This window comes from Ctenopharyngodon idella, chromosome 8, assembly GCF_019924925.1.
Source record: "Ctenopharyngodon idella isolate HZGC_01 chromosome 8, HZGC01, whole genome shotgun sequence".
In the NCBI taxonomy this organism is placed as follows: domain Eukaryota; kingdom Metazoa; phylum Chordata; class Actinopteri; order Cypriniformes; family Xenocyprididae; genus Ctenopharyngodon; species Ctenopharyngodon idella.
The window spans coordinates 27197635-27215449 of NC_067227.1; the positions used below are offsets into that span (position 1 = coordinate 27197635).

Below are 17815 nucleotides of genomic sequence, written 5' to 3' on the forward strand. Positions count from 1 at the left end.
AAAACAACATCACACTGGCAGATGTACTGTATGAATATCACCACGGCTACTCTTCTAGGCTAGCCTACCTGGCTCTCTGTGGTCTGTATCTGAATCCCTCCCTCTCCAGACACTTGAACGGCTCTGACCCTCTGCTGCTCGCTCTGCTCTAACCATCCAGAATGATCCAGAGTGAAGCTTTCTGAACCATAAGCCGGCTCCACCATATTCAGCTCCATCAGGTACTTGAGCTTCAGGTTACGTTCTCCAGCTGAGCATCTGCCCAGCTTCTTTAGGAAGCGCTTCAGCGTTTTGCGGATCTGATACCGCGCTAGGCGACTCATACGCTGTATATCTTGTCTGTGAGTCTCTGGGAGGCAGGACTTGTAGCTGGAATAAGATTTTTGCAGTGGTTAATGCAGCTTGAACATTTAAATTGTATGTCAAATGGACAGAACATCTCTGAATAGCTCTATCCATCAATTTATATGAGACATTCTCATGTTGTAACATACCTTGTTGTATTGCAGATCTCAGCAAGGCTCTGGTTTCTCTCTTTGGCCATTCGCCACAGATCTATTACTGCCATACCCAAACATTCCTGCTGCAAGCTCAAAGCAGGAGAAATCCCGCCACGTCCAGACACAAAATCACTGCGGGACTGAAACAGGAAGACAGCACAGTCAGAGGGGAAGGAAAATGATCTTGAACAGTTGAGTCAACAGTTTTATGCCAGCTTTTTAAAAATTATTCACTTAGGTTCGAGGCACATTATACTGAGTACATTTCACATTCACATATGGCTTTTAAAATAACATTCAATTGCCTTTTGAGAATGCAATGACAGATTATTTTGTGCTATACTGTATATACCTGAGCAAATAGATAATCAATGACGCAGTAGTCCAGCACAGCACAGATTCGTCCTCTGCTGAGACTAAAGCGGTACGATGCCCTGGACCCTTGACCGAACCAGCTTGAGAAGAAAAACCTTTAACACAGAGAGAAAAGTTTTACAATCACAGAAACAGTTGAACTCTTAAAACACTTTTCACTTTCTCACTGTTTAATTTGTCCACTAGCAACCAGTGTTTAGTATTCTTCACGTTTTCCCTTTTCATTTTCATTTTAGTTTAAGTTTTAGTAATTTTATTGTTTTTTTTGTTTTTTTTGTCAGTTTTAGTCATTTTAGTATAGCACTTTAACTTTTAATGTTTCTTTTAACGTTTTTTCATCTGATATTTATATTTTATTTTATTTTGAATAGTTATAGTTGGTTCACCCAAAATGAAATTTCTGTCATTAATTACTCACCCTCATCTCATTCTTCGGAACACAAATTAAGATATTTTTGATGAAATCTGAGTTTTTTTAATTTTTTTTATCCCCCATAGAAACCAACATAATTACCACATTCAAGGTCCAGAAAAGTAATGTGAACAGCGTCTGTCAATATTGACGCAGAAAACATAAACCTGCACTGTCTATACAAAGTAAACAGCGTAGAAGACTGACAGGGGAGAGACAAAATTAATGAATAAAATCGTTATTTTTGTTTTGTTTTTGCTCACAAAAAGTATTCTCGTCGCTTCATAACATTAAGGTTTAACCACTGTAGTCACGTCGACATTTTAACAATGTCATTACTACTTTTCTGGACCTTGAATGACAGTAATTATGTTGCATTCTATGTGGGATAAAAAACCTCTCGGATTTTATCAAAAATATCTTAATTTGTGTTCTGAAGATGAATGGTCTTACAGGTGTGGAATGACATGAGGGTGAGTAATTAATGACAGAAATTTCAATTTTGGGTGAACTAACCCTTTAACAATAACAACACTGCTAGCAATGGCCAACAATGCATATCAGTGCATCAAAGAATAATTCTGTAATTTTTTTATTCTTTCTGCAAGTAAATAATGAACATTTCCATGTTATTTCCATTACATATCAAATTTGTATATTGTGTTTGATGACATTCTGTGGTGCAAATGATGGTGATGGAAATGACTTTGGCCTCCTTTGTCTTACCAAGTCTAGTTTAACTTACCAAGTCAAGTTCATATTTTCCTCATCATTTGACAAAATGATTGGGAAAGATGCATGTTTACACAATAAAAATATTTAGTTATTGTGCATCATATATCATACATTTCACATTATTAGATTTTTATTTTTCTTAACACGTGTCATATTTATCTTAAAAGGAATAGTTAAAAAAAAACATCATCCATTACTCACTCTCATGCCGTTCCAAACCTCATTCATTTTCGAAACACAAATGACAATATTTTAAATGAAATCTGAGAGATTTCCGTCCCTCCATTGATACTCTACACAACTACCACTTTGTAGGTTCAATAAGTTCATAAAGAGATCATAAAACTAATCCATTTGAATTGAGTGGTTTAGTGCAAAACATTCTGAAAAGACTCAATCGCTTTATATAATGAACAGATTTAATTTAGGCTTTTTTATTAACATATAAACATTGATCAGTGAACATAAACAGAATCTCAACCATGCACAAGAACAAATCTTATTGGTTCTTACGGAAGCTCAAATGTGCTGCATAACACAGGAGAATGAACCTCATTGGTTCTCGCACGTCAAGCAAGCTCGCTTGAGCTTTGGTTTACAGTTACCATACCTGATGTGTGTTGATGAACGTTTATATGTGAATAAAAGCCTAAATTAAATCTGTTCATCATATAAAACAATTGTGTCTCTTCATAAAATTTGGAATAAACCGCTCAATTCATATGAATTAGTTTTACGATCTCTTAATGAACTTTTTGAAGCATCAAAGTGGTAGTTGTGTGGACTGTCAATGGAGGAACAGAAATCTCTCAGAATTAAATGGGGGTGAGTAAATGATGATATCATTTTCATTTTTGTAAATTATGCCTTAAAGTATGCTCTTCACTGACATTGTTGTCTTCTTGGTAACCAAGTACACTAACTAACCTTTTTGTTTGTGATGGAAATGACACCACGAATAAGAGTGTGTGAACATTGACATGAATCAATTTCAAAGCATAAATATTGAAATTTTAGTTTTGTTTTTATTTATGATTATGAAATAGTATTTTTATGAAAAATGTATACTTTAAGACTAAAATCTGGGTCAGTGAGGAGGTTAAAACAATAAAGTATTTACATAACAGGCATTTGCAAATTAAATGAAAATGAATGGCATGAATAGGCTAGTTAAATAAAAAAAACACTACAAATATTCAGGAAGAGTAAGTTATTTATAAATAAAATATGATTATTACAGCAGTTTTTATACCTCACTCTGTAGTAAACTTTGATAGTCTCCTCACTCTTAAACACATGGGTTGGTGGATACCAGCATGAAAGATCTTCTGATGCCAGAGCAAACAGGTTGTGAAACACAGGAAGTATTCCTAAAAATATAAATATTCAGTTCAGGTTATTGTAATAATGTTAGTGCACAACTATTTTAAATGTATTTAATTATAAGATCACATATGAGCAGATCTATATAACTTAATCTATATATCAGCATATCTATATTGCTTAAAGTGTAATTATGCTTTAGTCATACTGAATTATCTAAAAGATAGATCTTGGCCACATAAAGGTTATCAGCAACACTTGTTGCATCTTTAAAAAAAATCTATTGTAGAAGTTATAGGGAAGCACATAAAAAGGGAAAAGAGCATATACTTGAGTATGCACTTAAAAACTGAAGCTTTTGACCTTTAAGCAACAGACATCATTACTGATCATCTGAAACATGTTAGTGTCTCACCGCTGGCTTTTGCAGCAAGCATACACACGCTTTCTGCTGTGATGTGTCCCGTGGGGATGGTGAAAGAGGTCTCTGAATTTAAGCTGGGGCAGTAGTACAGATGCACCTGTAGGGCAGAGTCACAGCTGGATTTCTGACTGCCGGCCCTTTCGCTCTTCATCAAGGGCACCTCTTCCTCTTCACTCATGGTTTTCTCACCAAAGCAATCTGCTGATTGGACGAAAAGAACTGGAATAATAGATAACAGATGCAGGTGTTTATTGACAGTTCTTTCTTTCCAAAATTGTGCATGTAACTCAAACTAGGATGCTATTAAAATAACACTAATGGTTATTTCTGACAGAAAGTGAACTATTTTGATGTTAGAGGCAATAATAAAGTAATAAATTAAGATAAATTAACCCTTATGTTCTGTTTGGGGCTTTTTGAAGCTCTTTCAACTTTTACAAGAACAACATTGTTAAGGTTTTAAAGTGCCCCTTTTATGATTTTTCGAATATAACCTTTCATGCAGTGTGTAATATAGCTGTTTGTGAATGTAAAATGCCTGCAAAATTTTAAAGATCAAAGTGCACAACAAATAAAGTTATTGTCTCCTAAAAGAAAGAATCAATTCTGAACTTCTGAAAGGAGTTGTCAGCAATTCCATTCTCACTTCATTTTAAATATCTATGTAACAAATTTGCATAATGCTAGCCTATGGTCTTGACTGTCTGCCCACGAACTACATTTTCTTTGACCCGCCCTCAAACACTGTAGTTGTAGTTGAGGCCTGGAAGAGTTTGGTTCGTGTGATCGACATGAAGATGCTGTTTTCCACGCTTCACTTTTTATACACTTTATAAGGATAAGGACACTCAAATTGATACAAAAAACATCTGACCAATCAGAGTAGAGTAGACCATTCACAACAGACTGGGCCATCTGACCAATCAGAGCAGAGTAGACCATTCACAACAGACTGGGCCATCTGACCAATCAGTGCAGAGTAGACCATTCACAACAGACTGGGCCATCTGACCAATCAGTGCAGAGTAGACCAATCACAGCAGACTGGGCCATCTGACCAATCACAACAGACTGGGCCATCTGACCAATCAGAGTAGAGTAGACCATTCACAACAGACTGGGCCATCTGACCAATCAGTGCAGAGTAGACCATTCACAACAGACTGGGCCATCTGACCAATCAGTGCAGAGTAGACCAATCACAACAGACTGGGCCATCTGACCAATCAGAGTAGAGTAGACCAATCACAACAGACTGGGCCATCTGACCAATCAGTGCAGAGTAGACCATTCACATCAGACTGGGCCATCTGACCAATCAGAGCAGAGTAGACCATTCACAACAGACTGGGCCATCTGACCAATCAGAGCAGAGTAGACCAATCACAACAGACTGGGCCATCTGACCAATCAGAGCAGAGTAGACCAATCACAGCAGACTGGGCCATCTGACCAATCAGAGCAGAGTAGACCATTCACATCAGACTGGGCCATCTGACAAATCAGAGCAGAGTAGACCATTCACAACAGACTGGGCCATCTGACCAATCAGAGCAGAGTAGACCAATCACAACAGACTGGGCCGTCTGACCAATCAGAGTAGAGTAGACCAATCACAGCAGACTGGGCCGTCTGACCAATCAGAGCAGAGTAGACCAATCACAGCAGACTGGGCCATCTGACCAATCAGAGCAGAGTAGACCAATCACAGCAGACTGGGCCATCTGACCAATCAGAGCAGAGTAGACCATTCACAACAGACTTGGCAATCTGACCAATCAGAGCAGAGTAGACCATTCACAACAGACTGGGCCATCTGACCAATCAGAGCAGAGTAGACCAATCACAACAGACTGGGCCATCTGACCAATCAGAGCAGAGTAGACCAATCACAACAGACTGGGCCATCTGACCAATCAGAGCAGAGTAGACCATTCACATCAGACTGGGCCGTCTGACCAATCAGAGCAGAGTAGACCAATCACAGCAGACTGGGCCATCTGACCAATCAGAGCAGAGTAGACCAATCACAGCAGACTGGGCCATCTGACCAATCAGAGCAGAGTAGACCATTCACATCAGACTGGGCCATCTGACCAATCAGAGCAGAGTAGACCAATCACAGCAGACTGGGCCATCTGACCAATCAGAGCAGAGTAGACCAATCACAGCAGACTGGGCCATCTGACCAATCAGAGCAGAGTAGACCAATCACAGCAGACTGGGCCATCTGACCAATCAGAGCAGAGTAGACCATTCACATCAGACTGGGCCATCTGACCAATCAGAGCAGAGTAGACCATTCACAACAGACTGGGCCATCTGACCAATCAGAGCAGAGTAGACCAATCACAACAGACTGGGCCATCTGACCAATCAGAGCAGAGTAGACCAATCACAACAGACTGGGCCATCTGACCAATCAGAGCAGAGTAGACCATTCACAACAGACTGGGCCATCTGACCAATCAAGGTAGAGTAGACCATTCACAACAGACTGGGCCGTCTGACCAATCAGAGTAGAGTAGACCAATCACAGCAGACTGGGCCGTCTGACCAATCAGAGCAGAGTAGACCAATCACAGCAGACTGGGCCATCTGACCAATCAGAGCAGAGTAGACCATTCACAACAGACTGGGCCATCTGACCAATCAAGGTAGAGTAGACCATTCACAACAGACTGGGCCGTCTGACCAATCAGAGTAGAGTAGACCAATCACAGCAGACTGGGCCGTCTGACCAATCAGAGCAGAGTAGACCAATCACAGCAGACTGGGCCATCTGACCAATCAGAGCAGAGTAGACCATTCACAACAGACTTGGCAATCTGACCAATCAGAGCAGAGTAGACCATTCACAACAGACTGGGCCATCTGACCAATCAGAGCAGAGTAGACCAATCACAACAGACTGGGCCATCTGACCAATCAGAGCAGAGTAGACCAATCACAACAGACTGGGCCATCTGACCAATCAGAGCAGAGTAGACCATTCACATCAGACTGGGCCGTCTGACCAATCAGAGCAGAGTAGACCAATCACAGCAGACTGGGCCATCTGACCAATCAGAGCAGAGTAGACCAATCACAGCAGACTGGGCCATCTGACCAATCAGAGCAGAGTAGACCATTCACAGCAGACTGGGCCATCTGACCAATCAGAGCAGAGTAGACCAATCACAGCAGACTGGGCCATCTGACCAATCAGAGCAGAGTAGACCAATCACAGCAGACTGGGCCATCTGACCAATCAGAGCAGAGTAGACCATTCACATCAGACTGGGCCATCTGACCAATCAGAGCAGAGTAGACCATTCACAACAGACTGGGCCATCTGACCAATCAGAGCAGAGTAGACCAATCACAACAGACTGGGCCATCTGACCAATCAAGGTAGAGTAGACCAATCACAACAGACTGGGCCGTCTGACCAATCAGAGTAGAGTAGACCAATCACAGCAGACTGGGCCGTCTGACCAATCAGAGCAGAGTAGACCAATCACAGCAGACTGGGCCATCTGACCAATCAGAGCAGAGTAGACCAATCACAGCAGACTGGGCCATCTGACCAATCAGAGCAGAGTAGGGTCACAGAAAGGAGGGGTTTAGAGAGACTAAATCTTCGAACAAACCGTTTTCAGACTCTTGAGAAAAGAGGTGATGTATATTATGAGAAAATTAAAGTGTTTTTTGACCTTGGATGCATGTAAAGGATAATAGGGGCACTTTAAGGCTGACTTTTGCTATATGAAGACTGATTTTAAACAAAATTTCCACTAAATGAAAAATGTTACATTACTTTTGCTGGGGGTCTTAAACATTTACCCCAAACAGAAGCAACATAACATCACATTTTAGAAAAGCACATTTCTATAATATCTTACAAATGGGCTTTAATTAAGTCAAAGGAACATATTAAAAGGTGAATTTAAACGGCTAGTTTTGCAAGTATTATTAAGACACAAATCATTGGGGTCTTGAAGACCCCAAATATAAATACAATAAAGTCCATCTTAAGAGAACTTGAGGTCTACTGGAAGTATTAAACGTTACAAGAAAGAGCCATTAACATTGTACTGTAAAGCAGTGGATTATTGCTAACACCAGTTCTTGGAACCATGGTGGTCATACCCATGACAGAAGTGAGCTCATCGTTCTCATGTAAACTAATCTGTACTTTCCGTAACAAACAAGTTCATGGGTGTTTTCCAAGAGCTTTTGAGTATTAAGCCACTAACAGTAAAGGATTTGATATATATTAAGGATTTTAAGTTAAGGCTAGGTTACACAAGTTTGGTTTGGTTTGGTTTCGATAATGTCATCGGCTGTTAAATATTGCAGTGGAACATCCTATTACACAAAAAACATCTATTCATATTCCAATAACACAATAACAATAATACAAACAAGCAAACATGAAACATACAACGCCACACTGACAAAATGTATATTTCATTAGTAGTCACATGACTTACACTGACATATTCTTTGAAATGGTAAAGTTACAAAGTTTTATTTTTCATAATACGATACGAATTAAGACAACTAAGAGGTGTTACCTTATTTAAGAAGAAACATTGATGATTTGTTCATGTTGATGTGATGAGCTGCGTAAATATAACTCGGGCTTAGCTGTTGTGAGCCTCTCATTTAGTGGGAGGGATCAAATAAGACATTTCCGGCAAGAGACAAACCGCAAAAGCACCTCATTTCCAGACTGCTTTAGCAAGATCGACACCACTTGGGTGTTTCTTCACTGGTCGGCCTCATCTGACATCTGTTTCTAGACCTGTGACCAAGCCATAAATTGACACCAGGTCCACCCCTGCATATTATGAAGTGCAAGAATATTGTATTTATAGGAGTGAAAGAGAGGGAGGGTGTTTGCTGGAGCTGATGGGGTTCTTGCTTTCTTTACGTGGGAAGACTGAAACTGTGGTTTCCTCTTTCTCTGCTAGTGTGCGGCGGGTTTGTTATTTCCGCCTGCAGAGAAAAACTGAGTAGGTTTTCTTCCGTTTGGCCTGCTACAACCCAGTGGCATATGAAACTTTCATTTAAACAATTTTAATCAGAAAACATGTGCACCTGATAGTAGTGTTGCCATTTCAGTTTATTGTGAATGTGACAGGGGCACTCCATCATTCTACAGCTCATCTCTTGAGATACTGGTAACAAATGATACACATATTCAAAATATGCATGAATTATACAGCCAACATCATTCAATACATAAACACTGAAACAGTTGATTCTGGAGACTTCTAGGGCTTTTTAGGGCACATTCAGATGTCTTTTCTAGGTAATGGCACTAGAAATGCTGAGGAATTAATATCCTGTTAATGAGCCTTGTTTTATAGGTTTAGACAGAAAGAATATTCCTGTCTGCCAAAAAACAAATGAAATGAGTAATTCTTATATTGTAGGTAGTATGGTGTAGTTGAAATCTATTGTAGCATGGTCAATAAAATGGATCTTTATAGTGTGTAACAATTTGGGCTACATATTCTCTTAATTAATTCACGCTAATAATCATACATACTTTTAAAGAGTTATTGGATCATCTTGATATATCTCCATTAAAAGCATTCTGTTAATTAAACAAATTTCAAATCACTTTAGTGTGCGTGCTTATGCTCTCTTCTCTTCTAAACTTGGCTAGGAATGAAAGTGAACTGACAAACAGGTGCGATGCAGGTGTGTGTTGATGAACAGAAACGTATTGTGCGTGATTTTGTACTATGAAAGAAAGCACTATTGTTATATAGAGCAAAGAATCATCCTTTGAATCAGGTGGTGATGGTCAGGTATTCAGTAATGCCAATCAAAAAGGAAGATAACCAAATCAGTATGGCTTTGACATATTTGATATGCGAGACTGTGCAGAATGTACCTTGCATGATGATAACTAGTGAAGCTGTGTCTTTAGCATTTTATTGTGCACAGCCACAGTTGTTCTTCTACAAGAAGTCATTTTAATTTGAATTAATCTGCATTATTTCTTGAAAATTTTGTTTGAAACCTGACATTTTTTTGTTTGATTTTACAAAGCGGATGCTGAACCTGTCTTAACTTCACCTTTGTTCAGTAAAACAACTTGTTTATCAGCAGTGGAAAATAGTTCTTTTGGACTGAGAAGGATTTCGGTGGGATTGTGTGTCGTAGTTTCATTCTGCAAAGACAAGAATATGATTTCAGCAGTGTTGGTATTGTTAACTAAAACTATTAAAAATTGTTTGCGTTAACTGAAATAAAGCAGAAATAAAAGATGAAACACTTAAACTAAACTTAACCAAAATAATTAGAAATGTTGCAACTAACTGAAATAAAAATAATAAAAATAAAAATGACAAAAGCACATAACAAAATTACTAAAACTGAAATTGAAATAAACTAAAAATATAAAAATAAAAGCTAATTCAAAATATTAATAAATACTAAGGCTGGGTATTAATAACAAATTTCACGATTCGATTAGATTTCTATTCACAAGCTTTCGATTTCGATTCTCAACTAATGCTGTAACTATACATGGGAGTCAGTTGGTACTACATTACTATAATATTGAAGGTTAAAATTGACTTATTATATACAAACACTTAAATTACACTCTAGGATTTTTTTTAATAATAAATAAAGTTATAATACTAACTTTAGAATTACACAATCATGTTTCTATTTTAATTTGTTTTTTGAAATATAAACATTTAAATCATGGCTGTCATAACTGATTTATTCAAACATGCATTAAATATTGAAGAACATTAAAATTATAATGAATATGTAATATGGTGCATATGTTTATCAGAACTGACTAACGAGTTTATGGTCACTGAATATGGTTTTCCTGAGGTAAATGTGACGTTACGTGACATTGTTTACAAGCAGTGTTGCCAAGTTCGTGGTTTTCCAGCGGAACTGGGCTACTTTAACATTGTTGCCTCAGGTTGACCCCAAATAATATGATATTTAGCCCTTGGATTGCGAATTTTACCAGGAGAACCCCGCCTAAAATGCGAATTTTACCCCCCAGAACACGATTTTTACTGGGGGACCCCCTGAAGTGTAATTGGGCTAGTTTTGAGTAGCAATTGGGCGGGTTTTCCTGTGAAAACCTGGCAACCCTGTTTACAAGCTGTTTTATTGAAGTCTTTCCGCGGTTGAGAGACTACACGTGACATGATATGGATTTCGGTAAGTTGTACTGTATCTTTTAACGTACCTTCAGATGTTCATTCATGCTTATTTCACGCTGTAACTGGTATTAAAGCGGAGGAGATGATCGGTTCATGTGTGTGTCGTTCTGCCGCTTCTCTTCCATTCATAAATCCTCTCCCGTGGCCTCATGGGATAGCAAAGTGTCCATTGAATGTTCACACCAGAATCTTACCATAAGTAGTAGGTCATCCGGGGACTTTTCGCCTAATGTTTTTCGAATACTATGAATTCGGACATACTTCTCTGTATGGTTTTTCACACACTATATAGTAAAGAAGTATTCGATTTCGGACACAGCTTTTGTTTCATATCAAAAGGAACAAAGCACAAAGATTGTTGCGATTTATTGGATGGGAGGAATGCTACAATGTTCTGTTCATTCATCAACTGAAAACAGGATAGACTAATCGATTCTTGGGATTTAAGAATCGACATCGGTTTGTAAAAATGAGAATCGATTAAAATCGAGAAATCTATATTTTTACCCAGCCCTAATAAATACCATAATTTTATTTCAATAATATTAAAATATCACTGGATTTCATGTGGTAAGAACTGAGCTGCAAGTGAAAGTAAATGAACTGCTACTGCCATGTAACTTACCAAGTTATGACAGGACACATCGCAGGTCTTTTGTTCCAAGTTCCACCGTAATAAACCAGGGCTGATAGAATCCTTCTTGGTGGGTCCTACAAAAATTCAGCACATATTCGTTTGAAGATAAAGTAACATCTGTAGACATTTTCATTGGTTTTAATTACTGTTAACAATACTGTAAGTGAGTTCCTCTCACCTGTAATGTAGCTAACCACCACACCTACTAGTATGACTGCACTAGTTGACAGGGCTCCGAAGTACAGGTAGGATATTGAATAGATATTTTGAAAGCTGCATGAATTTAGTTGGAAAAAGAAAACTTAACTCTTGTGCTGTATTTCCACAAGTAATTAAAGTCACAGTGCTATGCAATTTTGGTCAATATAAAATGTGATACAACTTCTACAATCTTACCCATAATCCTGGGGGACTGATGATGCCACGATAGAGGATTTAGCGACTACCGTGGTGCTGTTAAGTGTTGCATTAGTTGTTAGACAGCGATCAGCACTAGTGGGTAAAACACCCATAATTTGTGGTGTTGGAGGATAGATTGTGCTTCCAACAGCAAGCCATAGAGACAAACAGAAACCCACAGCCACACCTGAGAACACCCCCTATAGTGTGAGAAATATTGCATGGCTATTAAATGAGGGATAGAATAATATATGGTGGACACGACAGTGATTTTTATGGAGTCTTACCGGTTTATTTGTGGCTGGAACAAACATGCCCAGCACAAAGGCTCCCAGCAGTGGACCGTTCACTACACCCATGACTGTGAACGAACCCTGAGGTTATTAGAGTTAAAAGTTAAAGCTGGTTAGAGCACAGACACATAGACTGAAATATAGCCTGCTTGAAATCACAGTAGTTCACACCTGAAGGACTCCCCAGTCCAGCAGAGAGGAGAGCGCAGCCATTGTAATGCAGCCAAGCCCGTACAACAGAGCTGTTTTACAAATTTAAACAAACAATAATGACATTAGTTGACACTGTAGTTATATTTATTAACATTATCAGGTTGATATCATCAGATATTTGCAGAATCGCATCATGGTTTCTTAGTTCATCTCACCAATTGTGTCATTTTAATGCATTACAAATCTAACATTAATTTAAATTAAGATAGAATTAAATAAAAAATATATCATTAGGAAATTAGACATTTTTATACTTGTTATTGATTGTGACATTATTTTTATGACAATTAAGTATATTTTTATTAAAATCAGCATATATTAAAGGCAGCAAACAAATACTAATGTTATATTTTATAGATTAATATAATTAAAATATAATAATATACTTTATAAAATATAACAATATTAAAAATATAAATATTATATAATATATATAATAATAATATCATAATATATTAATAATATATAATAGGTATTAATATTATAATATAATATATATAATATAACATTAAATATTATATATTATAATATTATATATATTTTAATATATGTATATATTAGTATTATATAAATATATTTAAATAATCATTTTTCATTTTTCCCTTAATTTTAAATACATAGCATATATTACATGCAGCAAACAAATACCAACATTATATAATTATATATATATATATAATGTATAAATGTATATATGTATCTCTGTGTGTGTGTGTGTGTATGAAATATTTCCCCCTAATTTCAAAAAATTAATTTTATCTGTAATTAAATGAAAAGCAAGATTTAGTTGATGGTCTATATGGTCAAGTAAACAATTGCATGCACTTTTGAGGAAGTTTAATCTATTTAAGAAGACTCTCTGTTTGCTTGCACGACAGGAAAGAAGAAGAGACTTTTGACCCTACATAATGACTTGGAGAGCAAGAGCTGTTTTCTCTGCGAAACAGTGATTAGCCACGGCTTCATTACATCCTCCATAGTAACAGCTGCCATGGCATTAATGCTGGTGGAGACAGTACTGTGGAAAAAGAAGCAGGTGGTTTATTATATTTGTATCAGTAAACAACACCTCACTGAAGATTTCAAGCACCTTAAAGTTCCACTGTAGGCACAGGCTAGAAAAAGACCCGGGAAGCCTGGATGATTCCGGAAAATGTCCAAAACCAAATACGGCATGTACTGTGAAAATAAAGAGAAAAAAACAATTGTTTTGTTTAAAATGTAATAGTGATTAGTAGTATACATTAAGTACAGTTAATTCTGTTCATGTATGTATTACTTTACCTGGTCAGGTGCAGATATTCTGCCAGTCTTCAGTGGGTCACAGTTGGAGTATAAAGCAAACATCACAATGCCACAGGTGGCTGCACTGCTCACAATCAGACACAGACCCACCTGATTAACCAGCAGCGCCCTGCAGCACAAGAGTGACACTCAGTGGATCTGTATCTCAGTGAGCAGTAGCAGAAAATATGTGAGTCACTCAACAATCATTATTAGGAGATATTTAATGCCAAACAAAACTAAATTTAGGTTATTTTAGACCGATTTTACTTATTTATTCTCTTACAGTTGGGCTTGTTTCTCAGTCCTGCATGATATGTAACGCTGTACTTGGGCCTGATTGGCTCCATACATGGATAACCAGACCATTGTGCCGCCCACTGTGAAACTCCAGAACGAGTACCGCCTCTGAGGGTCTAAGGCAAAACTGTAACACACAGAGAGAATCAGCAACAGAAGAACACTAAATAAACATTTAATTAATTTGAGAATTTAACACATTTCAAAACATTTATTGTTCATACTCATTAAAATTGATGCGAGATCCATTGTTGGCGATTTCCAAAACTCTGGCAGGCCCTCCTGCCAATATGGTGCCCTGAATGAAAACCGCAATGAACCCAGAGAGCATGACTACAATCTGAAACACATCTGTCCAGATTACAGCCTTTATACCACCCTGCAGGAAAACAGAAACACTTTACATTCACAAACAAAAAAAATTACAGTCATGCAACTTTTACTAATTAATCATTCAAATGCATACACACAAATCATATACAGGCCAAAAGTGATGTCCAGCCTAGGAAAATTTACATCTTCACCCTTTTAAAACAAATATTCCCTCCGAGCATCACTTTTGCCGACTATACACACAATTTATGAGAAATATTTGATCACATTAAAGGGTTAATTCACCCAAAAATGAAAATTCTGTCATTAATTACTCACGTCGTTCCAAACCTGTAAGACTTTTCTTTCTTTTTCTGAACACAAATGAAGATCTTTTTAATGAAATCTGAGAGCGTTCTGTCCCTCCATTAACAGCCTATGCAACTACCACTTTCAAGGCCCAGAAAGTTAGTAAAGACATCATTAAAGTAGTCCATGTGACCGGTTTAACTTCAATTTTATGAAGAGATGCAAGTGCAATTTTTTTTTTTTTTTTAAAGATTAACGACTTATGGGTCTTATGGGTTTGGAACGACATGAGGGTGAGTAATTAATGACCGAATTTTCATTTTTAGGTAAACTAACCCTTTAAAAGGGTCTAAATAGTGCACCAATAAAGAAAAGACTGGACACCAGTATTTGTATTATTCAGATCAGGCAAGATTTCACAACACTCCCTACCACTGTTGTGTAAAATGTGCAGATGAGTCCAGTTGAGAAAAGAGACGCCCACATATTTAGGCCTGTGGCTTGATTCAGAAAAGAAGAAAAGTTTGATAAGAAAGGGCAAAACCAAACATAACTTTCAACCAGTCATAAGGGATCCGCTGATGGATTTGTAACGACTGAAGCCAAGAAAATGAGAGTAATTCAGTTTTAAAAAGAGGAAATCCGTTTATTTCTCTTACCCTGATTCAAGATGACTGCAGGAGCAAAGATCACTATTCCAGTGTAGAGAAGCTACAGGAAGAACAAAACAATATCAGCAGTATTTAAGTACATATTTTATGTATTAACAATATTTAACTAAATATTGGAATTACAAGTATACAGATAAGATTCAAGGCTTTATTGATCAGCATTTTAATTTCATGGTACTGCTTTAATAGTATTAAAATATATATTTTTTATGATTATATTAATTTATCTTACTGTCGCTACAATGAACTGCAAACTTCCCAAGAGCTGCATCCCTCTGCCAAACCTCATTCCTAAATACTGGCACACAAGTACATTTCACACACACACACATGAAAAAACAGTGGGGTCCAAAAGTATATAAAAGCTTATTAGGGGAACATACTAAGAAAATGAAATGCATTAAAATTATTATTTGGAAAATGCATGTTAAATTAGAAAAAAATACAAGGAAATTCAAAATTTTTGGACTCCACTGTATATTATGTTTCTTTTTATCACATACTACAGAGAAATTACTCGTCCTCACATTACTGAGGTGAAATTCAATGCAACTCATGATATGCAAATCATATATATATATTGTGAATTTAGAGTGTGCATATATATAATTATATTGCAAAACTACTAAAGAGAGAAATGGACAAAATCCAAACCTGATGTGCACTGGTGATTTTGAGACGATAAAACACAGGAACAAACACAACTGCAGTAATAAGGGAGTTGAGGGCTTGTCCCAAGCACATATAGAGGAACTTAAAGCCATATAAATATGCCTCTGATGGCACACCGAGCACTTGGACAGCTGACATAAAGCTGGCACAGAGCGACAGTCCAACCGGCACAGCAGAGAAACCCCTGCCCCCTGTGAAGAAGTTGTCCACGTTCGAGCGACCCTGGGTCTTTCTCAGAGACTGGAATAGCCCGATGGCCACCGATACCCCCAGCATTGCAGCAAATACTGCATAGTCCACCAAACAGAAGCCCAAGTTGTCTGAGTCTGAAGCCATAGTGTCCTCTGTTTAGACTCTGCCAGAGCCTAAATGAGTAGAGTCCTTCTCTTCAAGAGACTGTCAGCTGTAACAACAAACTCAGAAATCACAATGCATTCTCAATCCACCCGCTGTTATGTTCTCTTGACTTTCAAAAGATTAGGGCTCATGCAGTGCACAGTGTCATTTAAGGTAAGAGCAGATGAACTGATTGAGTACAAAATAAAATAGAAAATAATCTTTTATACAATATTTAAAAAACAACTTACCTTTGACCAAAACAATGCAAACTGAGTTTCTGAGTGTATGAAAAAGATCAAATTCCACAGGCCAACATGTAATCAACTCATACAGCATAGAAAACAGTACTGGTTTCAAGATATGGTCACTATCACTGACCAGTGTGGAAAGTGAATGAGCATTCTTTCAAGTAGAGGTAGATTTATTTTTCTGGGCTGATAATTTGGATAATCAAAGGCTGTCTGATGGGAGGGGAATTCGGAATTAATGTAATATGTGGAGGGAGGAGTATATTGTGATTGACATAGCAGAGGCGGAGTCATTTGACACCACAGATTCTTTCCTTACTTTTTGTTTAAATCTTAAAACATTCATCATTTAATATTTTCATTACTCTGACTGATTGAATATGGACTGAACAAAAAGTAACAAAATGTACCTTAGTATTGCTTTTTTGGACACTGACATGTGATTCCATCATATTCTTTGTCATACCTTTGAGTATCATATAAATGGGTCATTGACGAATAAGGTTTTTAAAAGTGTAAAAAAACATAATGGAGATATAATTAATTTTGAAGTTTTATTAAGTGTTAACAATGAGATTATGTGGTAATCAATTATCACTGTTAATCAAAAAAATGACTCATCTCGTCATTGACCCAAATACAATGATATATGAGAATATGGTTATCATTAAATATATTAAGCAAAGTACCATAATAAGTACCATACCATACAATGAGTTTCTTTCTTTTTTTAATGTCTAATATCACTAATCAAACAAATATGTAAAACTGACCATGTGAAAACATTTGTAGTGTGAGAATTGTCACATAAAGGTGTGATTTCCTTGATTCTGCTGAAGCACTAGATGCTCTTTGATTCTCAAATCATGCTCGATAACAAGTCCTGAAATACAAAAATCCTGAAATTCAAATTAAGTTTGTTATAGCTACTCATAATATAATAAAATAAATATACATCAAGTGAGAAAAGAATGGAAAATAGAATAAGAATAACAGCTAGCCTGCACACAGCAATAATTAGATTTCCATAACATTGAAGACTTTCTCGTGACTTATTTGAACCCCACTGTTTACTGGTTAAAGAGCAAATAGACTGCTAAGTTACAGAGTGACTCTGGATGGTATCGTGTGGTATCACATGTATATCGATTTTTCTGTACCTGTTGAGTATTGAAA

The 17815-nt window shown here is 37.1% G+C and overlaps 2 protein-coding genes across 9 annotated transcripts in view; both read right to left on the reverse strand.

Annotated features, from left to right (window-relative positions):
- The window catches only part of jak3 (Janus kinase 3 (a protein tyrosine kinase, leukocyte)), a 128318-nt gene extending 119708 nt beyond the window's left edge, over positions 1 to 8610 (reverse strand). For 2 of the 8 annotated variants that reach the window (XM_051903541.1, XM_051903542.1), the window contains exons 1-6: positions 8329 to 8602; positions 3761 to 3988; positions 3275 to 3392; positions 853 to 970; positions 495 to 640; positions 69 to 369 (exon numbers count right to left, since the gene is read on the reverse strand). In XM_051903541.1, coding sequence (XP_051759501.1) covers positions 69 to 369; positions 495 to 640; positions 853 to 970; positions 3275 to 3392; positions 3761 to 3947 — 870 coding nt within the window. In that variant the 5' untranslated portion in view covers positions 3948 to 3988; positions 8329 to 8602. Of the gene's footprint in view, positions 1 to 68; positions 370 to 494; positions 641 to 852; positions 971 to 3274; positions 3393 to 3760; positions 3989 to 8328 lie in introns of all 8 variants that reach the window. The other 6 variants (XM_051903547.1, XM_051903548.1, XM_051903545.1 and 3 more) reach the window with 5 other exon arrangements.
- A 251-nt stretch (positions 8611 to 8861) lies between these two features.
- slc5a5 (solute carrier family 5 member 5) lies at positions 8862 to 16844 on the reverse strand. The gene is made up of 16 exons (XM_051903568.1): positions 16640 to 16844; positions 16035 to 16455; positions 15613 to 15678; positions 15369 to 15420; positions 15142 to 15209; positions 14313 to 14467; positions 14075 to 14215; positions 13789 to 13918; positions 13595 to 13683; positions 13410 to 13522; positions 12463 to 12533; positions 12286 to 12372; positions 11996 to 12198; positions 11778 to 11872; positions 11588 to 11673; positions 8862 to 9938 (listed from the first exon to the last, which is right to left on the reverse strand). The coding sequence occupies exons 2-16, from the start codon at positions 16386 to 16388 to the stop codon at positions 9810 to 9812; spliced, it is 1839 nt and encodes a 612-aa protein (XP_051759528.1). The 5' UTR covers positions 16389 to 16455; positions 16640 to 16844; the 3' UTR covers positions 8862 to 9809.
- Between the last annotated feature and the right edge of the window lie 971 nt (positions 16845 to 17815).

What these genes read in the sequence shown, in the direction of transcription:
- slc5a5 (XM_051903568.1), bottom strand. Translation starts at nt 16,388, where the DNA reads ATGGCTTCAGACTCAGACAACTTGGGCTTCTGTTTGGTGGACTATGCA. An exon ending in AAATCACCAGTGCACATCAG is followed by an intron (nt 15,679 to 16,034) that starts GTTTGGATTTTG and finishes CTTGTGTGCCAG; the next exon opens with TATTTAGGAATGAGGTTTGG. An exon ending in GCACATTTTACACAACAGTG is followed by an intron (nt 14,468 to 15,141) that starts GTAGGGAGTGTT and finishes GTTTTCCTGCAG; the next exon opens with GGTGGTATAAAGGCTGTAAT.